General features: G+C 41.2%; 1 protein-coding gene across 2 annotated transcripts in view; it reads left to right on the plus strand.

Moving 5' to 3' along the window:
* The window catches only part of DOCK11 (dedicator of cytokinesis 11), a 525,243-nt gene that overhangs the window by 142,686 nt on the left and 357,901 nt on the right, over positions 1–24,656 (plus strand). For both annotated transcript variants that reach the window (XM_073599152.1, XM_073599153.1), the window contains exons 23-30: positions 1,208–1,297; positions 1,628–1,746; positions 2,461–2,530; positions 4,212–4,337; positions 9,101–9,172; positions 13,255–13,401; positions 16,965–17,048; positions 23,142–23,253. In XM_073599152.1, coding sequence (XP_073455253.1) covers positions 1,208–1,297; positions 1,628–1,746; positions 2,461–2,530; positions 4,212–4,337; positions 9,101–9,172; positions 13,255–13,401; positions 16,965–17,048; positions 23,142–23,253 — 820 coding nt within the window. The remainder of the gene's footprint in view (positions 1–1,207; positions 1,298–1,627; positions 1,747–2,460; positions 2,531–4,211; positions 4,338–9,100; positions 9,173–13,254; positions 13,402–16,964; positions 17,049–23,141; positions 23,254–24,656) is intronic.

A 24,656-nucleotide genomic window follows, 5' to 3' on the forward strand; every position in this document is an offset into this window, starting at 1 on the left:
CTACCTGCTTGAACCCTGAGGTGAGGCTAGGTCACACAAGGACCCTGTGACTCTGCTGCCTTTGAGTTCCTTCTCTCCTGTGATGTGCTACCTGCCATACAGGAAGTCTATGACTCTTTCTGCTTTCCTGCTGCATCTCCCTCCTGCAATTTTCTACCTGCATTGACCCTGAGTTAATTCAAGCCACATGAGACCATCTGGTTGTGCTGTCCGCTCCAGTGACATAGAAGGCTCCCACATAATCCTTGTATCCTGTTGCTGTTTGTCCCCTGCTTTGTCCGGATCCCTGCCCTGTGTCCTCCATAAAAGGACCACTTAGCAAAGGGGCTAAAACTGATCAGTCTCCATGCATGTTCTCTTAAGCTCACTCCTCCATCACAATGTTAATTTGAAACTTTTCATGCATGCACTCTTGCCATATTTATAGGAGATTGTAAGTCCAAGTTTGCCAGCAGTTCTGCAACAGCAGCTTCTTTATCTGCTTTCCTAAACAACTGGACTAAATATGCTGTACCATTCAGTCACCAAATGATACCTTTATAACCTGTGTAAAGCACTGGATTATCCTCCTGTGAGCCAGGAGAGACTTCTAACTCGTGTAAGGGAGCTATTGCTTCCTCAAAGTCCTGCTCCTGTCCTTTCTTCTGTGCCAGTGGCCAGTGACAATACTTCAGCTGGCAATAATGGTGCTCTTCTTGACTAGAAGGAGAACAAGGAGGGGGTCGAGAAGAGTTTGTCGAGAAAGTTAATGGTCCAATGCTCTGTGTGTGCCCTGGGGATTGGATTTATATTTCTAAATTAGAAACTGTAAGGCTAACTTATTAAATGTATTTAAAAATGTTGTAAATTTTGCCTATTCTAGCTAGATTTTTTTGGTATATTTAAAACACAGACCCCATTGGTTGCTATAGATGACTGCTTTGAAAAAGCTGTAAGCTAATTTCAGCAGATAATCATTTGGAAAAAAAACCCACAGGCTTATAATTAGGTCATGTGCCACCATTCAATGTATCAGGTGCTATTATTCATATCCGTGTTACTATGAAATAATATTAGATTCCAAGTGCCTTTTGTGGCAGAAATAGATGCAAATTGGTGCAACATCTGTAGTAAAAAAGTGATATATATGTTGATAGATTAACTACTAAAAATATACTATTTTTTATCTGTAATCAAATGATAAACCTGACACTTTATCTAATTTTAGGATTTACATCTGTATAATTTCTTTGAGTTCTGCCAGAAGATCCTGCCTGGTTCTAAGGAAGTTCCTGGTGACCTTGTGAAGTATTTGAAGGTATTGTGTTTGTATGTGTTCTATCAATTCATTAATAACTGTAACTGTCAAGGCCATCTTTTTCCAATTACTTTTTTCCTACATTTTTTTTTTAAATCAGTAGTCTAATGCAAACCACAAATCTGACATTTCCACCTACCACTGAATATAATGGTAATCTCCTGCCAGACTCTAAAATTTCATCCAGACACCCCCATAATGCTCCCAGTAAACTTGGAAGCCTTGATTGAATGATTTTGCCAATGTTTCTCCTGCCACCTAGTGGAGAATTATGTACATTGCAGTGTAATTATGAGACATATAACAAGATTTTGGTTCTTTATTCTACAGTGTCTGCATGCCATGGAAGTCCAGGTCATGATCCAGTTCCTGCCCGTCATTCTTATGCAGCTCTTTCAAGTTTTGACAACACTTTCCCATGAAGATGAGGTTGCTTCGAATTGTACTCTGTAAGTCTTTTTGAACCTTAGAGTTTCTATGGGTTGCACACAGAAGGCCAATATGTTGTCTCTGAAAAGCCAATAGGGAAATTCTGGATTCGCTGTAGAGCAGGTTCCAGGTAATCGCAAACACAAAAACGACTGAGTGTTTTAAGGCACTTTGCTACTATAAAGTGCAAAAGTGAAGTATCACCTCACGTGCAAATATAAAGCTGATAGTAACTTGTAGGTCAGATATCAACGTGAACAATATACAACAACAAAAAGACAAACAAATCAGGAAAATTTGTCACAGGTAGGTGAAAATGTCCATATAAGACAGCAAAGAGAAAAAAAAAAAAAACTGCAACTAAAACTGTCTGTGATAAACCAAAAAAATGGGAGTTTCTTCAGCAAAAAGAAATAAAGTCCCATGTGTATAAAGCACAAAGGCTCAGCAACCCAACATGTTTCGGACAAAAGTTGAAGGACTTCACTTTTGCACTTTGTTACACACTAGCGCTGCATTTTTTATCTTTTTCACTTGTTTGTGCAGTTTACTATACTGTTTATGCTAGCTGCTTTACTACTTTTTACCCATTTTTTTAAAGTTTTATCACTAGTAGCGCGATTTTGTTTCATACTTATTGCTTTCACATTTTGCTACTATAGCTGTTACATTTCTAGAAGTTGTCTTCTTTATGATCAGCATTGATTATTTTAGATATTTCCCTTTTGTGTCAGGGTTCTTCTTCATATTGTGTCAAAATGCCATGAAGAAGGTTTGGATCACTACCTCCGTTCTTTTATTAAGGTAAGACAATTAGCTTGGTTCTTTATTTTAAAGTTGACTATGAACACAAGTCAATTCACAGAGATTATCAGAGGGGATACTGCTGACCATCTCTCTCCACAACGTCCTGGATTCCCTGTATGTTTTGTAGCTTCTCCTTTGCTGTTTAGTTTTAGTTTCTGAGGACTACACATGCCATGGTAATTTTCTGCTTGCAAGCTGTGATTCCTGTACTGACTCTGCCTCCTGAAATTCCTCCTCCCAGCACCTCTGTAGTTCAAAAGGCAGGCTCTGTGAAATGAGCAGTACCTACATATCACAGAATTCAAGGAAGTAAATGTTTGGAGGAGTAGGTTAGAAACAATTGAAATACAATTAATTAAAAGGGGAAGGTGCACTATAAACAAGTGATAAGAAATATATGAATCAAAATGGAATAAAATATAATATGGTATTATAGTACCAACATAAATAACATGTGAACAATTGCATGACACCTATGTGTATCCAAGTGCAAGTACACTGATATGCTGATAAAGTTCTCAGAGAAAAAAAGAGTTCATGAAGGATTGACAAATCCTCCTCATTAGTGTTCAGATGGGAATAGAGAGCATCGAATCACCAAATCTCCAGATTGTGACACCATCACCTTAAACAAGATGTGGGCTTACCAGATTTAGTTGACCCTCTATTTAAAGAGAGGTCAGATGAGCATGTGGCCAAACACCCTGGCCAGGGTACTCCCAGGACTCTCCTGCAAAATCCACTCAAGAAAAAGGATATGAGCTGTACTTCTTATCACGATAGTATCCAAATATGGCCGCAATCAACATAAAAGAAGAAGCTCCACATAGTGTAAACCTTACTATTTTCTTTATTATAAAGATAGATTGCACTTACATGTCAGGAGTATTAAATTGCATAGTAAAATTGCAGGCCAGCTAAAAACACAGAAGCATCCCGCACTTCCTGGAACACCTGATGACGTCAGCATGTCGCTCCTCCCTACGCGTTTCATCACATGTGACGTCTAGTACCAGCAATTTTACTGGTAAGCCTTCATATTGTTTAAGGTGATGGTGTCATGATCTGGAGACCCTATTTGTGATTTGATGACCTCTATTCCCATCTAAACACTCATGAGCAGGATTTGTTTCATTTTTTTGTTAACTCTTTTTTTTCTCTTAGCATATCCGTGTACTTACACTTGGACTTTGATACACATGGGTGTCACACAATTGTTCACTTGCTATTTATGTTGGTACTGTAATACCATATTATATTTCATTATGTTTTGATTTAAATAGTGCTAATCACTTGATTATAGCGCGGCTTCCTCTTTTGATTTATTAATTTTGGTCTGTGAAAATATCTTGTAGCACAGCCGCTGCTTCTCAGTTTTTGCTTGCATAATTCAATCCTTTCACTGTCATTAAACTTTTTCCAAGCACAGTTTTTCGAGTTGGGATAACAATTGAAATACAATGTGAGAATGAATATAAGATTTTACATTTTGACCATAGGTACAGATTAAGACTTTTATTAAGTGGTCAATTTGTTTGTTTGTTAATTGAGCATTATAAGGAGAAAATCTTCATAAGATCACATAATAAATGGAGTTAAAATCCCTCATGTTAGTGATTGTGTGACTATTTTATTGTTCTCATAATGATAATATATATTTTTGTATTTGATTTTGCAGTATGTCTTTAAGACCCAGAAGCCAAATTCTCCTCAGGGCAAAGCACTGCACGAAATTCTGGCTACAGCAATGATCATGGTGCTTAAACAGTCTGCAGATTTCCTGGCTATTAATAAGCTGTTAAAGGTATTAATAATATTCTTTGTAGGGGAGATCAGCTGACTTCAGGGTGACATACTGGGGCTATACCAGGCAATACAAAAAGTACATCTGAAGCCACACTACCATGCAAATGCACATCTGAAAAGTGTAGCTCCTTATTTAAAATGATATAAGAGCCCATACTGGGACATACAGGGGTAGATTTACTAAAACTGGAGCACTCAGAATCTGGTGCAGCTGTGCACGGTAGCCAATCAGCTTCTAACCTCAACTCATTCAATTAAGCTTTCGCAATAAAACCTGGAAGCTGATTGGTTTCTATGCAGAGTTGCACCAGATTTTGCACTCTCCAGCTTTAGTAAATAACCCCCTCAGTATCTCACAAAAGTGAGTACACCCCTCACATTTTTGTAAATATGTTTTCATGTGACAACACTGAAGAAATTACACTTTGCTACAATGTAATGTAATGAGTGTACAGCTTGTATAACAGTGTCAATTTGCTGTCCCCTCAAAATAACTCAACACACAGCCAGTATTGTCTAAACCGCTGGCAACATAAGTGAGTACACCCCTAAGTGAAAATGTCCAAATTGGGCCCAATTAGCCATTTTCCCTCCTCGGTGTCATGTGACTCGTTAGTGCTACAAGGCCTCAGGTGTAAATGGGGAGCAGGTGTGTTAAATTTGGTGTTATCGCTCTCACTCTCTTATACTGGTGACTGGAAGTTCAACATGGCACCTCTTGGCAAAAAAACTCTCTGAGGATCTGAAAAAAAGAATTGTTGCTCTACATAAAGATGACCTAGGCTATAACAAGGTTGCCAAGACCCTGAAACTGAGCTGCAGCACGGTGGCCAAGACCATACAGCGGTGTAACTGGACAGGTTCTACTTAGAACAGGCCTCGCCATGGTTGACCAAAGCAGTTGAGTGCACGTGGTCAGTGTCATATCCAGAGGTTGTCTTCGGGAAGTAGACGTGTGAGTGCTGCCAGCATTGCTGCAGAGGTTGAAGGGGTGGGGGTTCAGCCTGTCAATGCTCAGACCATACGCCACACACTGCATAAAATTGGTTTGAATGGCTGTCGTCCCAGAAGGAAGCCTCTTTTAAAGATGATGCACAAGAAAGCCCACAAACAGTTTGCTGAAGACAAGCAGACTAAGGGCATGGGTTACTGGAACATGTACTGTGGTCTGATGAGACCAAGATAAACTTATTTGGTTCAGATGGTGTCAAGCGTGTGTGGTGGCAACCAGATGAGGAGTACAAGGACAAGTGTGTCTTGTCTACAGTCAAGCATGGTGGTAGGAGTGTCATGGTCTGGGGCTGCATGAGTGCTGCTGGCACTGGGGAGCTACAGTACCATAAATGCCAACATGCCCTGTGACATTCTGAAGCAGAGCATGATCCCCTCGCTTCGGAGACTGGGCCGCATGGCAGTATTCCAACATGATAAAGACCCCAAACACACCTCCAAGACGACCACTGCCTTGCTAAAGAAGCTGATGGTAAAGGTGATGGACTGGCCAAGCATGTCTCCTGGACCAAAACCCTATTGAGCATCTGTGGGGCATTCTCAAACGAAAGGTGGAGGAGCGCAAGGTCTCTAACATCCACCAGCTCCGTGATGTTGTCATGGAGGAATGGAAGAGGACTCCAGTGGCAACCTGTGAAGCTCTGGTGAACTCCATGCCCAAGAGAGGGTTAAGGCAGTGCTGGAAAATAATGGTAGCTACACAAAATATTGAAACTTTGGCCCAATTTGGACATTTTCACTTAGGGGTGTACTCACTTTTGTTGCCAGCGGTTTAGACATTAATGGCTGTGTGTTGAGTTATTTTGAGGGGACAGCAAATGTACAGTTTTATACAAGCTGTACACTCACTACTTTACATTGTAGCAAAGTGTAATTTCTTCAGTGTTTTCACATGAAAAGATATAATAAAATATTTACAAAAATGTGAGGAGTGTACTTACTTTTGTGAGATACTGTATATAGCAATAAATAAACGGAGAGCAGGCATATCTTGAAATTAGCCCCATCCACCTTATAGGGACAGCAACACATCAAAAGTTCAGACTTGCTCAATGCAGCTGAAAACCCCCAGCTTGTGTCTGCACCTGATGAATCAGAAATTGTCAGCCACTGAAATGAAAGCTAATTTCTATGATCTTTTTCAGCACCCAACCCTTCCCCTGTCATAGTAGTCTAGGCTTCTACTCTGCTTACCAGTCCTTCAAGGATCACTCTTATGGTTAGTGACCTCATCAGTCACTCGTTGAGATTGCTTGTGGTTCCTGCCGCCAGGCAAAGGGTTCTGCAGCATACCCTATATCCCATCCTTATGTAGGTAGAGTGCCTGCAGAACTACAATTCCCATGAGTTTCAGCCCACTCTGTTACAATGGTTCCCATACTCATTCCTCACAGTACCCCCAACAGGTCATATTTTCAGTATTTTCGTCACCATGCACAGGTGCTTTACATCAATGTCAGTGGTTTGGTATTTATGAGAGCTGTTTTATCATAGGACATTTCCCAAAACCTGGCCTGTTGGGAGTACTTGAGGACAGGGAACCACTGCTCTAGTGCATACAGATTTTAAACACCTTAATACTCAAATATACCCCAAAATCTTCCCTGCTGGCATACCTCTCCATATATAAGTTTTCTGCTGTGTCCTCTTCAACTTTCAGTATCCATGGCTCCTTAGTAACAATGAAAAAAGGTGCACTGAGCTGAAGCAGAGATTCAGGCATTGGCTACGTGTAGAGCTTAGCAAGCATAATCAATGCTAATTTAAATATACCAGCTCGGCAATTCAGGCAGCACTGGTGTCTTTACATCACTAAAAGAGAAATTAAACCTCTAATGGATGTTAGGTTGACTTTTCTCTGTGCTGACATAGAGCAGGCAGAGGTGACTGGCATAAAAGCGCCTCAACTGGGACATACCCTATATTACCAAAAGTATTGGGGCACCTGCCTTTATACGCACATTAACTCCAATGAACTTGCGCAAAGCAAGGTCCATAAAGATATGGATGAGCGATGGGGTGGAGGAACTTGACTGGCCTGCACAGAGTCCTGACCTCAATCCGATAGAACCCCTTTAGGATGAATTAGCGTGGAGACTGCGAGCCAGGCCTTCTCGTCCACATCAGTGCCTGACCTCACAAATGTGCTTCCGGAAGAATGGTCAAACATTCCCATAGACACACTCCTAAACCTTGCAGCCTTCCCAGAATAGTTGAAGCTATTATAGCTGCAAAGGATGGGCCATCTCAATATTGAACCCTACGGACTAAGAATGGGATGCCATTAAAGTTCATGTGCATGTAAAGGCAGGCGTCCAAATACTTTTGGTAATATAGTGTATATGACAGTATATGGAGATGAGTTAACCGAAAGCAGGCTTCTTATCTACTTTCAATGCAGCAACATTCCAGAAATCCAGGCTTGCTCCAGGCAGCTGAATACCCCCAGCATGTGTCTACACTCAATTTTGATGCAGTCTATATTGATTGATTATTTGTAAAATAAAGAGTTTATGCTAATTATTATTATACAGGATTTATATTAATTTTAAAAAGTAATAAAACACATGAATTGATTACTTTACAAAAAGAAAATTGACCAAAAACCATTGTACTTTTGCTATCGAGGAATTGAGTGAATCAATGAATTCATTTTTTAAATTTTTTTTTTAATTTATTCTTGTAGCTGGGTGTTTATTTGTGTAATGTAGTACTGATACATGACCACTAGATGGAACCCTGTCACTGTAACACAGGCATAGTACAGTAGCATTTATTTTACAGAATAATTCTCCACATGCAGCTGAAGATTCACAAAAGATTAGATCATGGTTGTATAGAACAGTCAAAATAATAGTCAAATGACTGCATGCCTAATGGGGTATTCAATGTTGGTGAGAGACTGAAAACGTACTGCATTGAGGATGTTCTAACGTTCATTCTCGCACTGAACAGTTGTTACAGGCATTGAAAAGATAACTGTATCTCATATTAGGACCACACTCTGCATCAGCAGTAATATTCCCAATAGTCCTAAAATAACACCATAATTCTGCTACTTTTAGGTATTATTTTTCAGCTGCCTGGCCTTATAGCCGTTTGGCTGTTCTTCTGTCCATAATATTTAAAGGAGCACATTGTATTAAAAAGTTAACCTAAAATGCAGAGACAGAAGGATTTTTTGGCACTAAATACTAAGCATGAAATAGGTCAGTCCACTAAAATTGGAGAGAAACATTTAAAGATTTTATACCATACAAGAACTTGCCAAATCTATTGTAAGTGATCCACTCTCCTTGTTATTTATTGGAATATGCAGTTGTAAGAGTGGGATCACCACGGAGACTATAGGAACAAATAAAAACTTCAAGGGGTGCAGAAACAAAGCCAGGAAGTCTGAATCACGGATCTTGCTGCTGGAGTCCCTAAGTGACATAGGAAGGCAACAGATGATGCCTACTAAACCTCACATTTTGGTTAAATGTCACATTTGGGTTAACCAAACCTTCAAAATCTAGTACATTTTCAAAAACAAATCTTGAAAACCTGAGAGTGTATTTGAAATCGCCAACTATTGTGAACTATTGATTTGCCTGTTGATGATTTAAAAATACTTTAAACTTCAGTTATACTGTGCCAGGTGTCCCAATAATGTGTCAATTGTGAAAACATTTTGCTTAACACCTAAAGCAAGCACGTTCTTAAGAGCTCTTAGTAACTGTATACACATTGCATTCCTTTTTATTGCAGTATTCCTGGTTTTTCTTCGAAGCGTTAGCAAAAGCCATGGCACTGTACCTTATAGAAGAGAACAAGATCAAGGTAACCTGATTATTAGTTATTTGTTACATAATGCTGCACCATATCTGTAATACATATGAGTTTAAATTGCATCATCGTTTGTTTTGAAAAGAGTGGGCAAGGTTTTAAAACCGACATCACTAAATGGGGGACCGCGGTCCAGATCTGGATTGAGTCATTGCCCCTCCCGGACCCGTGGTTGCACCGTTTAAGAGATAGTTTTGTCCCCCAGCCTCCGCTGCTGTCATTATCACAGCAGAGCGGAGAGCGGGAGGCAGGAGAGATTGAGAGTGAGACGCACTGCGTGGAGGGTGGGAGCGGGAGCAGCCCAAGATAACTTTGGAGATTAACTACCAAGTGATTGGTTGCTAGGACACAGAGCGGTCCTAGAAACCAGTCACCAGCTTATTAATATGCAGACATAATTTGGCAGCTCCCGTCCTCCTGTCAGGTAGCAGAGTGAGGGGGCAGAGGACCTGGCACTGAAGGAGTGTGTGTTAGGGGGGAGGGAGGAATAAGGGGGTGATGCGAAAGGGTCGGAAGAGACTACTGGGGGGGGGGGGGTGATGTATAAGGGGCAGAGATCTCTACTCTGTGTGTGTGTGTGGGGGGGGGGGGGGGGTTTAAAGGGGCAGTGAGCCCTACTGTGGGGGTGTAAAGTGGCAGAGTGTACTGGGGGGTGTAGGGGGGCAGTTCTGTTGAGGGGGTGATGTAAAGTGGTGATGATGTGAAGGGGGCAGGGGACACTACTGTGAGGGGAGAGGCAGAGGTGGACACTACTATGGGTGGTAATGTGAGAGGGGCAGAGGACACTACTGTGTGTAGGGGAGGGGGGTGTGAAGGGGGCAGAGGTCACTGTTGTGGTGGGTAGGTGATGTAAGAGGGGCAGGGGACAGGGCTATGAGGGACAGTGCTGTGTGTATGTAGGGGGGGGGGTGTGAAGGGGCAGAGGACACTACTATGGGGTGGGCTGTTGATGTGAAGGGGGGGTTCAGAACACTTCTGTGAAGGGGCAGAGGACACTAATGTAAGAATAGGATTGTGATATAAGAGGGGAGGGGGGCTGTGATGTGAATGACCCGAATCATTGGACAAACATGCAATTTGGACCTCTGCTGGAAGATCATTTTACTGATCAGACCTCTGTGAATTTTAAAGAGTTTGTTAACTCCAAAAAAAAAATGGATCCTGCTTCTTTAAAGCATGTTATATGACACAGTGCTTGTCCTGTGTTATTTGCCCCCCTGTAACACCTAAAAAAACCTGTCTGATCCTGTCAGTTTCTCCCCACCCCTCTGTAAACTGACCACGGTGTATCAATGCTGCTGAGCCCTGACACCGTGGTCAGTTTACGTGTCTCTGTCATCAGCAGCCTGCTATCTGCTCTCTTCTCTGCTCCTGTATCCTCCTCCTCCCTCCCCTCTCTGTGTGTGAGCCGCACCCCCCCTCCTGTTGCTCTCATAACACTAACCTGTAACCTGAGTGGCTTAACAACCACTTTAATTCAATATAGAACCTCTGACATGTATTACATTTTTCTGTTTGGATAAAATATCACAATACTTAATACATTGTTACAATACTTAAGTATACATGTCCTATTCTTTAATCACTTCTTTACCAGAAAAATGTGTTAAGTTTTTCACACACATCTTAAAAATCTGTTATTTTTTTTTTTTTTGCTAGAAAACGCCCCAAATAATTGCTTCTCTGAAAGCAGAGGCCCTGTAGAAAAAAAAATGGTAGCAGCTGTAAATCTTGCATAACATTTAGGACCCACAAACACAATATAATGCCCAATTTTTGGTAAAATCAAAAGGATTGCGTCAAGTAAATATATACCAAACATGTCAAGCATCAAAATTGCGCAAACTTGTGAAATGACAAAAAAATTCCAGAACCCAAGCTTGTCCATAAGTGACTTTAAAAGCCTTTACAGGTCAAGGGTTTAGAGTTAACAGTAAATGATGGCTCCGGAATTACTGCCTTAATGCTGACATTTGCGGAGAAACCAAATGTGTTGCATAATCGCTGTTTACATACATTTATGTGTTTATTTTATAAATAATTTTTATATCACTTTTTTTTTTTCTCATTTAACTTTACTGTTATCACGAGTGAGCTAAGAAGCCCCTTTGTGATAGAATTAGCAGGTGACAAGTTCTCTTAATAGAGACATCAGGAGTCTGTGAGACCCCTAATGTCTAACCTGCCCTGTGTTAATCGTCTGTTTACCCAGCGCATTTCAACTGGTATTCTGACAGCTGTGAACCCATAAATGCTCAGAGCTGAAGGCTCCTGGGTTCATTGACTTCAGAGCAGATTGGGGAATAGATGTTCCCTGATCTGCTCCTGCTTGCCATGTTGGCAGCATTCACTGGGGTCCCAGGCTCTCTGTTGGAGCAGGAGAACCGGGGAACCACAGCAGGAGGAGGTTGCGACACCTTCACAATCCTGTAAAATATATTGAGTGGCTCTAATGAATAGGGTTTGCCTTTGAAACAGGTCAGCAGTAATACATGCTAGACTGCATGCTATCCCACAGGATATACTACAGGGATTTCTTCTGTGCAGTGATATTTGAGCTGGTCATTTCATAGATGTTATTTTTCGTGACAAAGCAAGTCTATAAAGAACATTTGTGAGTACCAGATGTTACTATTTGAATAAAGGTTTCATGGAAGTGTCACGCAATGCTTGTGCGCTTTTTATTCTATAGTATTACAAATTTAAGAAGTAAAATGTGCCAATTACTAAAAGAAGAAAATAAATTGATCCACGTTCCCTGGGCTTCATTTATACATTACTGCAGCACAGTTAAGATTTAGGTTCCATGCACACTAGTGTATTTTTAAGTTCTTAGAAGCTGTTATTAGCATTTTTTCTGCTCTTAGAAGCTAAATAGTGTTATCCTATGTGTCCATGCACACTACATTATGCTATTAGCGTTTTTTGAGCTTCAGTGTCTAGGATCAGAGTTTTTTGAAGAGTTTTTCCAGCAGAAAAAAAAATTGCTGAATGCTCCTAAACACTCCTAAACACTTCTAAAAGGATCCTTTTTGAGCTTTTTTTTTTTTTTTTCTTCATGTACTGTAAAAATGCCAATGCTCCTAAAAGCTTCTAAAAGCTACTAAAACACTACTACAAGCTGGCACAAAAACGCTATTATCAGCATTTTCCTTCCAGCGTCTTTTTCTAGCCTTTTTTGAGCTTATAAAAAACTCTAGTGTGCATGGAGCCTAAAGCCCCGTACACACGGTACGATTGTTGGCAGGGGATTGTCTGTTGACAGACTGTTGTCCTAAAATCTTACCGTTAGTACGTTCCTTTTGACAATTGTTGTCCAACTTTCAGCCAACAAATGTTGGATGGCAGGCTTTTTTTGGCGGACAACGGTCTGTTGTCTGATTTTCGTATGGTCAGTACACAAATCCGTCACACAAAAGTCGAAAGTACAAACACGCATGCTTGGAATCAATGCTCACCAAACACGAAATTAGCAGAAAGGGACCAAAGGGTGGCGCTCAAGAGCTGAAATTCCTTGTAGTACGTCACTATGTTTGTGTTTGCTGCACGACAATTGTGTACACCGTTAGTATGCAAGACAAGATCCAGGTACACACCCTTAAGACAAAAATCAGACGTTCGGTTGGCCAACAATCGTACCGTGGGTATGAGGCTTAACGCCCCATACACACTATTCGATTCTCTGCGGATTTTTGTCTTCAGATTTACCAAAACCATATAATATGAGGTCAAACCTTAAGAGTTTCAATTTGTATGCAATCAGGCAGTCCCTGGCTCTACATGGTTTTGATAAATCTGAAGTCAAAAATCTGCAGAAAATCTAATAGTGTGTATGGGGTCTTAGTTTTAGGAGGCTGGGAGTGTGATCAGACACTCTTTCACATACTTCCTGGGCTGACAGCTGGCTAACTACTTCTTTTATGACCACCCTAAAGGGCCCTCTTAAAATGTAGTCTTCTTTGCATTAGCATTGGAAAAACAGGTTCCAGATGTAATAGGTTTTCCCAGACCAGGGATTCTGGCTGTGCTACATGTGAGGTTAAGTTGCATACTAATTGCATTTTCTTTTACTGCAGGTACCAAGACCTCAGAGGTTTCCTGACTCTTTCCAAAATGTCCTTCATTCTCTGCTGCTGTCCATAATACCACATGTCACCATACGGTATGGGGAAATACAGGAGGAGTCCAGGAATGTTAACATCAGCTTGGCCCATTTCATAAAGGTAACATTTTATAGATTGGCGCAGGGGAGGAGGTGGAGTTATCAAGGCAGACACAATCTGAGTCAGAAGTTTAGGAAATTGTCAATAGATTTGTGACCTAGTGTATGCTTTGGCTTATGACTCCTGCTCCATCACATGATCTGGGGGTTCATCCAACAATTCTGCAGACATATGTACGATAGTGTGCACATCATATTCCCCTCTTTAGACAAACACATTCTTGAACCAGGTGGTCAGGGGAATGTTTCTACCCAAGACAGCTACTGTATATATTGAAATACATGCTGGTGGGCATATTTGTTAACAGCTAACAAATCTACATACTTCTACCCATGTGGCCAGTTTTAAAGTACATTTCGACCCAATGTGATTGCCGTGAATTGAGTAATACGTCAATTTTTTTTGTTGTTATTGCTGTTTGTGTTCTGTAGAGAACGCTTCTTGTCCTGGAAACACAATAGGATGTGAGAATAAATCTCTCCAAATTGAGGGGAAATCCCCTATAGGGCCCCTTGGCCATGGGGCCGTTTATGAGCAGTTCATTCCCCTGGGCGCTCCCAGGAACCTCATCTCTGAACACATAGGGCCCTAAACACTGGTACCCTTCAGTACAGTGTTCAGCCCTGTCCAGCCACAACCTTACTTAGACTTTGACAGGCTTCCTGTAGCGAGGCTGTACATTGTACCTCTCCCTCCCAGGCGCACTAAAATCCCGGGAGAGATACCATGCAGATAAACAGCCCCATGTACAAGGGGCCTTAGACAGATGTCCCCAGAACAGGTGTCCACTTTGGAAGGTGTTCCCTCATCACCTGTTCCAGTGACCACTGTAACATTTTCAATTTCACTTCACATTCTGTCCCAGGAAATGTGGTCAGCAGGACATTTAGAGTGGGTATATCTCTCCAGCTGGGACACAGATATAAGGCCCCGGTTCACACTGATGCAACCATCGCTCTAACTATAAAGCCCTCAGAAGTTGGCCCCTTTAGTGCAATGGAATCATTCTGATTGGTGCGACTTAAGTCGCTCTGACTTAGAAAAAGGTTCTTGCACTACAGTTGGGGTCTGACTTTGGTACGATTTGAATTGACTTCTGTTAAAGAATTCGTATGCAAGTCATGCTGAAGTCATGTTGGGGTCCGACTTCAAAGTCGCGGGCAGTGTGAACCCAGTCTAAAAGAAAATTGACAGGAGTAGTAATTCTTTTCTGTTCTAGGCAAAATTTAAAGAAAAAGTTTTTAGCTAGATACAAATGTAAATCTTAAGCTAGCCATACATTATACAATTGTTTTTATTTTGTATTTAGATCCATATCCCTCTAACAATAAAGCATACATAGAGTTTTAAACCTAATTTAGGACACGTGTGGCTTCTCTTTCTCAGCTTTTCATAACAGCAGTTCTGACTTGGAAACAGTGGGATGGATTTACTTAAAGTGGAAGTCCAGTCAAAATTGAAAATGTTTCTATTCATTTTATGTAAAATATCTTTATCTTTGACATTATTAATGTTCTGTATAGCTGATTGCCAAGCTTAGAAAGTCTAATGAAAGCCAATCAGCTTCCTGTTCTTCAGGGACAACCTTACTTCCTTATTTCTGAATTCTGAATGGGGGCCTCTCACTTCCTGAAAACGTTGTCTTTCTCTTCTACACAGGCATGCCTACAGTTCATTCTAACTGCCCTTGTCTTGCCAAGCCCCACATTCATCCCTCCTATCTTTTTTAGACAGACATGCCTAGACCTGCCCAGCCCCACCCCCATCCCTCCTCTCCTTCTCAGATCTCCTGTCTTCATAGCCTCCTTTTGGCCAGCAGTTTCTCCTGAGAGAGAGAGGGGGGGGGGAGGGGAGGCTTTGGAAGTATGTTCTGTTTGTTAGAAATTGTAATATAGATTACAATGCAACATGCTGCAGATTTTCTACAGTGTACAACCACGTGGTTGTTTCTGCATGGCACTGTGTGCATAATGTGGCATTGTGATGGGCACTGTGTGCATGGTGTAATGGGCAATGTGATGGGCACTGTGTGCATGGTGTGGCACATGCCCAGCTGAGGGAGCTACATGTGAGTAATGGGTTTAAAGCTCATTTTCCACTAGTTCGACTTGTCACACGACTTTGGACACATAAAGTCGCATGACAAGTCACAGCCCATTGATTTCAAAGGCAAACATTCCCATCTATGCACCTTTGAAAATCAGCGACTTTGAAAAGGTGCCTGCACTACTTTGATGCAACTTTTGATACGACTTTGATCCAGGGTGTAAAGTTGGATCAAAGCTGCACTCTAAATAGCACAGCTTTGGAGTCGCAGTAGTGGAAACACAGCCTAAGGCTAGAGTGCGACTTTGGAGTGTGACTTTGATGCAACTTTAAGTGCAGCTTTGATCCAACTTTGCACTCTCTGGATCAAAGTTGCATCAAAAGTCGCATCAATGCATTGCAGGTACTTTTTCAAAGTCGCTGATTTTCAAAGTCGCATAGATGGGAACAGGTGCCATTGCTCGTAGTACACAATGATCATAGTACAGGCAACCACACTAAGGCTCTGTTTCCCCTAGGTCAACTTGTCATGTGACTTTGGACACATAAAGTCGCATGACAAGTTGAACTAGTGGAAACAGAGCCTTAGTGTGGTTGCCTGTACTATGATCACTGTAGACTGTGAGCTGAGACCCCAGAGCATTTCCGGCTACACTGACAGTCCGTCCCCCCCTCCTTTGTGTCCATCTCCCTTCTCCTGTGCACAGCTTTAGTGTATATGTGCATTGCACTCAAGCCCCCCCCCCCGTGTGCTGTGTGGATGGGGCTTTTTATTTCCTAATTTTCTCATGAATTAGGATGTATAATGCATCATCCTTCATTACTGATAAGAGAACACTGGGCAGGAACCTATGATCAGCTCCTCCCATTCTGTATACACCCACTGGCTACACAGGAACAATGTCCCTCCCAGGAAGTGATGTCACTAGCTTTCAGGAACCACACCCCCTGGCTGATTTTAGTTTCAGAAGGAAGTAGAATTGAATTCACGTGACTGAACTGGATTCTGCACAATAAAGGTAGAAAAACTGAGATTTTTTCATTTTGAGGCAGAAGGCTGAATTTAGCTGGCATTAATGATTGCAGGGTGAGAAGTTAAGTGTTAGGGTGGACTTCCACTTTAAGGCAAATAAACTGTGCACTTTGCAAGTGGAGTTGCACTAATTTTCTGAGCTTAGTAAATGTGGTAAAGCGCAGCTGATTTACATCATCCAATCATGTGCAAGCAAACATTTTTTTTCTTTTCAATTTTCCTTGCATTTACATTTACTAAGGAAAATGACTGCAACTGCACTTACAAAGTGCATAGTATATTTGCCTTTGGCAAATTCACACCAGTGTCTTTGTGCCCATGATTTAGCAGGAGCTAAATGATGATAATATTTAGTCTATTTTTCAATGGTCATTTAAAAAGACTCTCCATTAAACTCAAGTTTTTCTTTGAAATAAACATTTTAAATGTTCTACATGTTTTTTTTTTAATCATAATATATAACCAATGCAATATTATTTTTAAGAGGTGTCTAACATTGATGGACCGAGGGTTCGTCTTCAAAATCATCAATGACTACATGTCTGGATTCAGTCTAAAGGACCCAAAGGTAAAAAAAAACACAACTTTGAACATACATACAAATCTGAGCATTTAAAGTTCATATTTACATTTTCATGAAAATTGGAAAGGTATACTAACTCCAAAAATCCCGGCCATGCCTCTGGACCCCGCTGCACTTAGTGGCCACGATGTCCCCTGCTGTTGTACATTGCAATACACAGCTCCAGACTGAGTCTCCATCATAATGCTTGCAAAGGCAAGCTCTGATTGGTCCAGCGTGGGCATGTTACTCTGCTGACCATCTGAGGCTTCTTCTTCTGGTAAGGCTGCTAAGGTGGTAAGGAAAAAAGAAGCACTTCTTGCTGGTCAGCTTGGTCACGTGGTCTTGCTGACCATTGAGAGCTTTCAATTGCAAGCACTATGATGGATATTATGGTGTACAGACCGATACACTGGCAGTATGGTGCATCATGGCTGCTATGTGCAGTGGTGGGCAGGATTTAGGTCACCTTTTAATTTTTCATTAAAAGATAAACTTACTCTTCAAAGGAAACATTGTTAATATATGTGTAGAATATTTTATTATAAAAAGCCATATTGAACTAGTTTCATAATTGTCCTTGTTTTTAAAATACTTTTTATTGCATTGGGCAGGGGTTTTCAACAATTATTTTATTATGCAGACAGTGGGTTTAATTTACTAAAGACAAATAGACTTCACGTTGCAAGTGCAGTTTTTTCAGAGCTTAGTAAATGAGGGGAAGATCTGCTGACTTCCATCATCTAATCTCGTGCAAGCAAAAGAATGCCTTATTTTTTATTTTCCTTGCATGTGATTGGGTATTCTTTGCAAAGTGAAGCTCTGGAGCATCTACAAACAACCCAGTATCTCAAATAAGCACCTGAAGTGTGAAAGTTCACTGTTATGCTCGCCATACATGGCTTGAGTATTGTCCAATTCCCTGCTGATATGGCCAAATTTCAAGCCGTGGGTGGCCCTGTCAGCAACACCCAGCTCAACAGACTTCAGTCTGAAAATCGCAGTGGCTGGGTGGACAATTCTCGATCAAACAGTGAGTGCAGCCAATCAGATGCAGTTATTTTTTTGGGTATTCATCAAACGCCACAGGGCTGAATGAGAGAAATCTTAGCATGTATGGCAAGTGACTCTAAAATTTCTGTACATTTTTGCAATTGTGGACTCAAAGTAAACAAGTGGATTGTAAAAAAAAAAATATATATTGCTTGCTGCTGCCTTTAAGTGTATGTCAAGGAAGACAAATGCAGTATATCATGGCAGTATTTGTATAATTTTTCATGTTTTATCTGTTTAACCCTTTAGCTGCCAGGTCCTGTGCTTTACTTTTAACTTAAGGTTAACTATACATTTTCTGAAAACATAGGATCAATAGAATTAAAAGATGGTGCTACTGATTTTGGTCCCTTTATACTTTTCAGATTCCGATCATAACTATTCTTTTACTCATATAAAACAAAACCAAAGAAAATTCCCAGCTCAACTCACCAGCCAGCCCGCTACCAACCAAATTAACTTGTCTAACAGTTTACGCTAAAAATGGGGGTTTAGTTATCACACAGTTGCAAATACATGTGTAAGTTGCAAAGGCTGCAACAAGACACTCCAGTATTATCTGCAGTCCTAACTCTATACATTTTTGAGAGCCTCCATAGTAGAAGCACATGCATTATAATGGATAGGCAGAGGACAGATGAGCCTGGAAGGAGCTCACCCCTCCTTAAAGGCACAGGGGCGCACTGGACACCCAGCATATAGCACCATGGCAGCAAAGGTCCAGTGTGTCCCCTCACCAGTATTCCAACAGTACAAACAAATGGCCAATGCCCCCACCTATATCTGGCTTTTGCAGCAAGAAGCACATGGAAGGGCAATGCATGTAAAACAAAACCAAAGAAAATTCCCAGCTCATGAATCGAGTGCTTAGATACAAAGGCAGCATCAACGAACAGGCCTGCAGCCCCAGAGTCGATTAGAGCCTGTATCTCGATGGACGGCTCAGACTAAGAAAGGGTAACTGGAACCAGGGGCTTATCCTTCTGGATAGCTGGGGACGAAACAACGCCACCTAAGGTCTGTTCCCTTACAGGACCTCAAGGTTCGGGCGTTCACTGGACGGATAGGACAAGACTTCAAAAAGTTACCTGCCTGGCCACAATAAAGGCACAATCACTCCCTCCTCCTAAGGGTTCTCTCATCCGCAGAGAGACATGTGAAGCCCAACTGCATGGGTTCCACTTCACTGACCGACTTGGTACCAGGAGGCATGGGAGGTGAGGGAGGCAAGGGTGGGACTGCAAAGCTCAGAGATAAATGTACAGGAGGCTTCCGCAAACGCTAAAAGAGAATCTTTCGCTGAGTCTGGAGTCAATGAGGATGGCAAACGTGATCAACTTCTCCAGCTCAGTACGTATATCTCAGGCTGCTATCTCATCTTTGATGGTATCCGAGAGACTATGAGAAAAGGCAACCACGAGGGCCTCATTGTTCCAAGAAACCTCTGCTGCCAGAGTACGGAATTCAGTGGCGTGATCAGCAATAGTTCTCGTACTCTGATGGACACGAGGCTCTTGGCAGCAGAAGCGGTGCATGCGAGAATATCATAGACCCTATTGATGGAAGCCACAAATTCAGGGTAACTCAGGACAACAAGTTTTTGCGTCTCCCATGGAGGGTTTGCCCAGGCCAAGGCTCTCTCAGAAAGCAAAGATATCACAAAACATACTTTGCTTCTGTCTGTGGGAAACGCCTGGGGCAGCATCTCAAAGTATATCTCAACCTGGTTGAGAAACCCTCTGCATTGTACTGGATCGCCCCCAAAACGCTGGGGAAGTGGAGTGGAACCAGAGGTAATACTAGAGGTGGGTGGCTGCACAGAGACTGGAGCAGCAGCAGGGGCGGCCTGCAGCACAGGTTGTACCGGAGCAGCCACAGTGAGAGTTTCTAGGTGAGCCGTGCAATTCAGGAGCATCTGTAACGCTATTGCAAACTGATCCATGCAGTTATCCTGCTCATCCAATCTGGAAAAAATATAACATAACAAGTGGATTAACTGCATCTTCTGAATTCATGGCCTTTGCCTACTGTCAGAAACCATGAATCAGACTGAGACAGAAGTGCAGTAAAATCACACTGTTTAATAATAATAACGATAAAAGGTAAATAGAGCAAATGTAGTCAAAACATAGCCAGAGATCAGTAACCGGAACGGATAGTCAGACAAGCCAGGCCGTCAAGGAGCCAGGGATCGGCATACTTCAGAACAGGCCAGGAAATTTAGGAAGCCGGAGAATCAGCATACTGGAACAGCAAGCAGGATCTGGAACCAGAAGGAACATCAGCTAAGAAAGTCTTAAACAGGCACACAGGAGAGAGTCTCTTGATATGTTGACCAAGGCGAAGGCAGAGAGAATCTGGACTCAACAGCTTAAGTAACCAGCAGGACTGATGAGCAGGATATCATCACCAGGTGAGTCACTGTGGAAAGATTAGAGCAGGCAATAAACCGACAGCTGAGCGGCCTGCTCTGAGTAGGAAGGGCTGAGCCTCCCCCTGACATCTTTCGCGGCCTCCGCAGCTTACGCATGTATTTGCAAATGTGTGCTTACTAAACCCCTGTTTTTTTATTGCAATCTGTTAGACAGGTTAATTTGGTTGATAGCAGGCTGGCTGGCGAGTTGAGCTGGGAATTTTTTTTGGTTTTGTTATATATGCGTTGCCTTTCCAAGTGCTTCTTGCTGCGAAGGCCAGCTATAGGTTGGGGCAGTGGCCATTTGTTTGTATTCCTTTACCCAGCAGAGTCTGGTTAAAATGTCTGATATAATTATAGTCACTAAAGTGACCAAGAACTTATAGGAGAGGGGGGAATGCTATGGGTGCAAAAGTGACCTGGCCAGCTAGAAGCAGTCTTGTTCCAACAAAAGCTTTATGTCCATGGCAGCTAAAGTGTTAAAAACACTACATGTACAGAAAGTACATGTTGTTATTCCAAAAATGCACTTGGCTTCTAAGTCCTGTTGTGAAAGAACAACACAGGGTGTTTTTGTGGATTGGGGTTTTCAGTCCTCCCAGTTTGCTTTTGTTTAAAGCTACACTTTGGGCACAAAAACCTTCATTTAATATTTGCCTCAATAGCCACAAAGAACATAAAATCACTTTGTATGCAGCACATGCTTTTGCAAACCCAATCAATACCTTGTAAAAGTAGCGGTGGCATCATCAATGTGATGCACATAGCCTGTACAAATTTCAGAATTGTGGGAGGGACCCAGAAGGGCCTGTAACTACAGGCTCTCAAACTACAGTAGCAAACAACAGTGCAGCACTATGAAAATCACAATGACTTTAAATACAAATAATATGTGTAACACAATCATAAAAAAGTGATAAAGAAAAAACGTATGTAGAAAATATGTATAAACATATAAGTGCATATAAGAAATGAACCAAAAGTCCCAACAAAGAGCCAGAGGAGTGGCATCATCAATGTGATGCGCATAGCATGTACAAATTTCAGAATTGTGGGAGAGACACAGAAGGGCCTGTGACTACAGGCTCTCAAACTACAGTAGCAAACAACAATGCAGCACTATGAAAATCACAATGATGTTAAATACAAATAATATGTGTAACACAATCATAAAAAAGTGATAAAGAAAAAACTAATGTAGAAAATATGTATAAACATATAAGTGCATATAAGAAATGAACCAAAAGTCCCAACGAAGAGTCAGAGGATGAGTTATAAGCAATTTTCTTTGTATATATATGAAGAGTAGGACAGATGTGAATCCCAACAGCCTCTGAGCTTCCCAGCAGTAAGACTGCACACCACTTCAGTGTTTAATAGAGGGGGGCTTACCAAAATTAGATGACCTCCAATAAAGAGTGGTCAGACAGCACTCAATACACCCCACAAGACATCCAAGTTCTCTCTAACACCTTGCTGAACAACCGCACCGCAATGTTCCCACAGATTAATGTGCAATTGGACTCAGTGTAAGAATGGTATCATAAAGGAAAAGAGAAACACTTGCCATAATGGAAACCAGTAGAGTATGCAGTTTTAAAAGGTATATGCACTTACAATGAATAGGTCCAGGTTCAACAACAAACTGGACAGGGTTGTGTCCAGATACGGGGATCCTCTAGCGAAAACAGCGAATGCTATGGTGGTTCAGTGGGAGCAGTACACCCTGATTTATGCCTTTTCTCCCCTGAAACTTCTTTCTGGTCTGCTTAGCGGGATTAAAATGAAGCTCATTCTAGTGGTCCTCATTGCTCCAGAATGACCAGTCAGATGACACACGCCATTCTGGTAGGACTCCTGCCAGATGCTCCATGGACTTTGCCAAATCACCATGATCTTCTGTCTAAACGATTGATTTTCCATCCTGCTTTATGTTTACTGACTTTAATGGCATGGCTGTTGAGTCCCAGGTTCTAAGTGACAGGAGCATCTTGGAAACTTTGATGCCTATGATGCTAAAACCTAGGTAGTCTACTTCCTGCAAGATCTGTCATCGGACATGGAAGCACACTTTTTGCCACCCTAGGAGTTTCTCTGTAGGACAAATCCTCTCCTTTCTGCAGGTGGGTCTGCACCAGTGTTTGGCTTTCAGGTTTAATGCACTCTTAATCAGTCCAAACATGTAACGTTTTACATTGAAAATAATTAAGGTACATGACCTATAATTTTGCTTTTTGACATTCTTTTTGGCTATCTGTATGTCCTGATAAATCCCTATAGTTTCCATATATTCATGTATGAGCCTGAACCTGAAAAGTGTTTACTGATTCATTCACTGCCTCCTACTGTGGCCTCATTCATCTGCTTACACTGAAGCATGAGCAAGAAGTTGCACAATACAAAGTCACATGTCAAGTGACTGCAGTGTTATCTAGAAATTGTTTGGGAAACCTGGTAAGTCTGGCATGATAAAAATTCAAATTAAAGGTTATGCAAGTGGACTTTGATACCAGCAGAATTACAATGTTTAATTAGCTGTTCACAGTAGTTGTACTTGTTATCTGAAACATCTGGAGTTTTGCGATAGGCTCAAACCAAATGACACGTGACCTATTTTTTTCCTTTCTTTATAGATATTAAATGAATACAAATTTGAGTTTCTACAAACCATCTGCAATCACGAACACTTTATTCCTTTAAATTTGCCAATGACGTTCGCCAAACCCAAGTTACAGAGAGTTCAAGGTAAAATACAGCCTCGTCTCCTTTCTACCGAATGCAGCTTTTTCCCCCCTAGCCAAATACCTTTTACTGAGCATAGAAGCGCTGAAAATAGTTGCTTTCTGTTAATCAGTATGCAGTTATGGGAAATGTCAGTTAAGCAGCCACAATATATTGCTAGAGCGACTAGTGAACATGATAGATATGTATGATAATTTGAATTAGCTCCTGAATGCCCTGATTTTGATCACCAATTGATACATTGAACAGATGTGGGTATAGGGAAATTGATGGGTGATGTCACATAAGTGCCTGCCATTTGGAAGCTCTGTGCAGTGCCCTATTTAATGCAGGACACCCCCCCCCCCCCCATTTAAATTTTTCTGAAGAAACTGTAAGACCATTAGAATATTTACATAATATTTTTTTCCAGAGATGGGCTTTGGGGCAATCTGGAAAAAAAAAAAAAAATCAAAAAATTAAATAATTGATTAAACACCAATGAATAAATGTGGCTCAATTTGAACACTAACCCATTAACTAACCTGTTAATCACATATTTTTAACATGTTTTTATGTAATTATATATTTTTTTACAGTGTGGCTCTGCCGGTCATGCAGATCCCTTATCTCCTTACAGCTGCTGTGAGTGAAAGGGAAGAAAATTAAAAATGAAAGTAGGCAGTGGGAAAGTTTGTTGCTGTGCATATGCTAATCATTGTGATCATGTGATCAGCCAGTAAACTGACAAACATGCCATTGTGGAGATATACAGAAAAAAGCTGTCTGATCATGGTGGGTGCTCAGCAACAACACCACAGATTTAAATAAGACACAGTGCTATGTACATTGAGTCTTCTGATGGATTTAAGAAGGGTTTTCGAATTCTGGCAATACTGTCTCTTAAATTACTATTCTCCTACCAATGGGACCTGTCTGCAAAAAAAAATATTCTACTATAGGGTCATCACAAGCTGGTTAAACTAAACACCTAAAACATGTTTAGTGCACGTCCTCCATCCTCAACATGCCACCAAGTATCATCGCATACTGTGTTGAGTCTATCCATACGTCTATCATTGTTAGCGGCAAAGGCACCCAATCAAAAGAAAGGGTTTTTTTTTCTCCGCACGTTATTTAGTAGTTTGTTATGTTACAAGTTTAGATGTCAGTGGTGCTTTGTAAAGCACTTTCGTTAAATATTTACATGAATGAAAGAGTATTTCCAGAAGGAAGAGTATACAGTTCGTCACATAAAATTTATGAATACTGAGTTTTGGTTGCTCTGCTGGCAGATTTTACCACTTTATATATTATAACCCTTTGAACGCACTGCAGTTCACATACCAGCTAAACTTCTCCACTTTTAAATGGCTTGGCAAAGCCATCACATAGCATAGTTATTTGTAAATCAATCAGCTACTGTG

Source organism: Aquarana catesbeiana, linkage group LG09, assembly GCF_042186555.1.
Source record: "Aquarana catesbeiana isolate 2022-GZ linkage group LG09, ASM4218655v1, whole genome shotgun sequence".
In the NCBI taxonomy this organism is placed as follows: domain Eukaryota; kingdom Metazoa; phylum Chordata; class Amphibia; order Anura; family Ranidae; genus Aquarana; species Aquarana catesbeiana.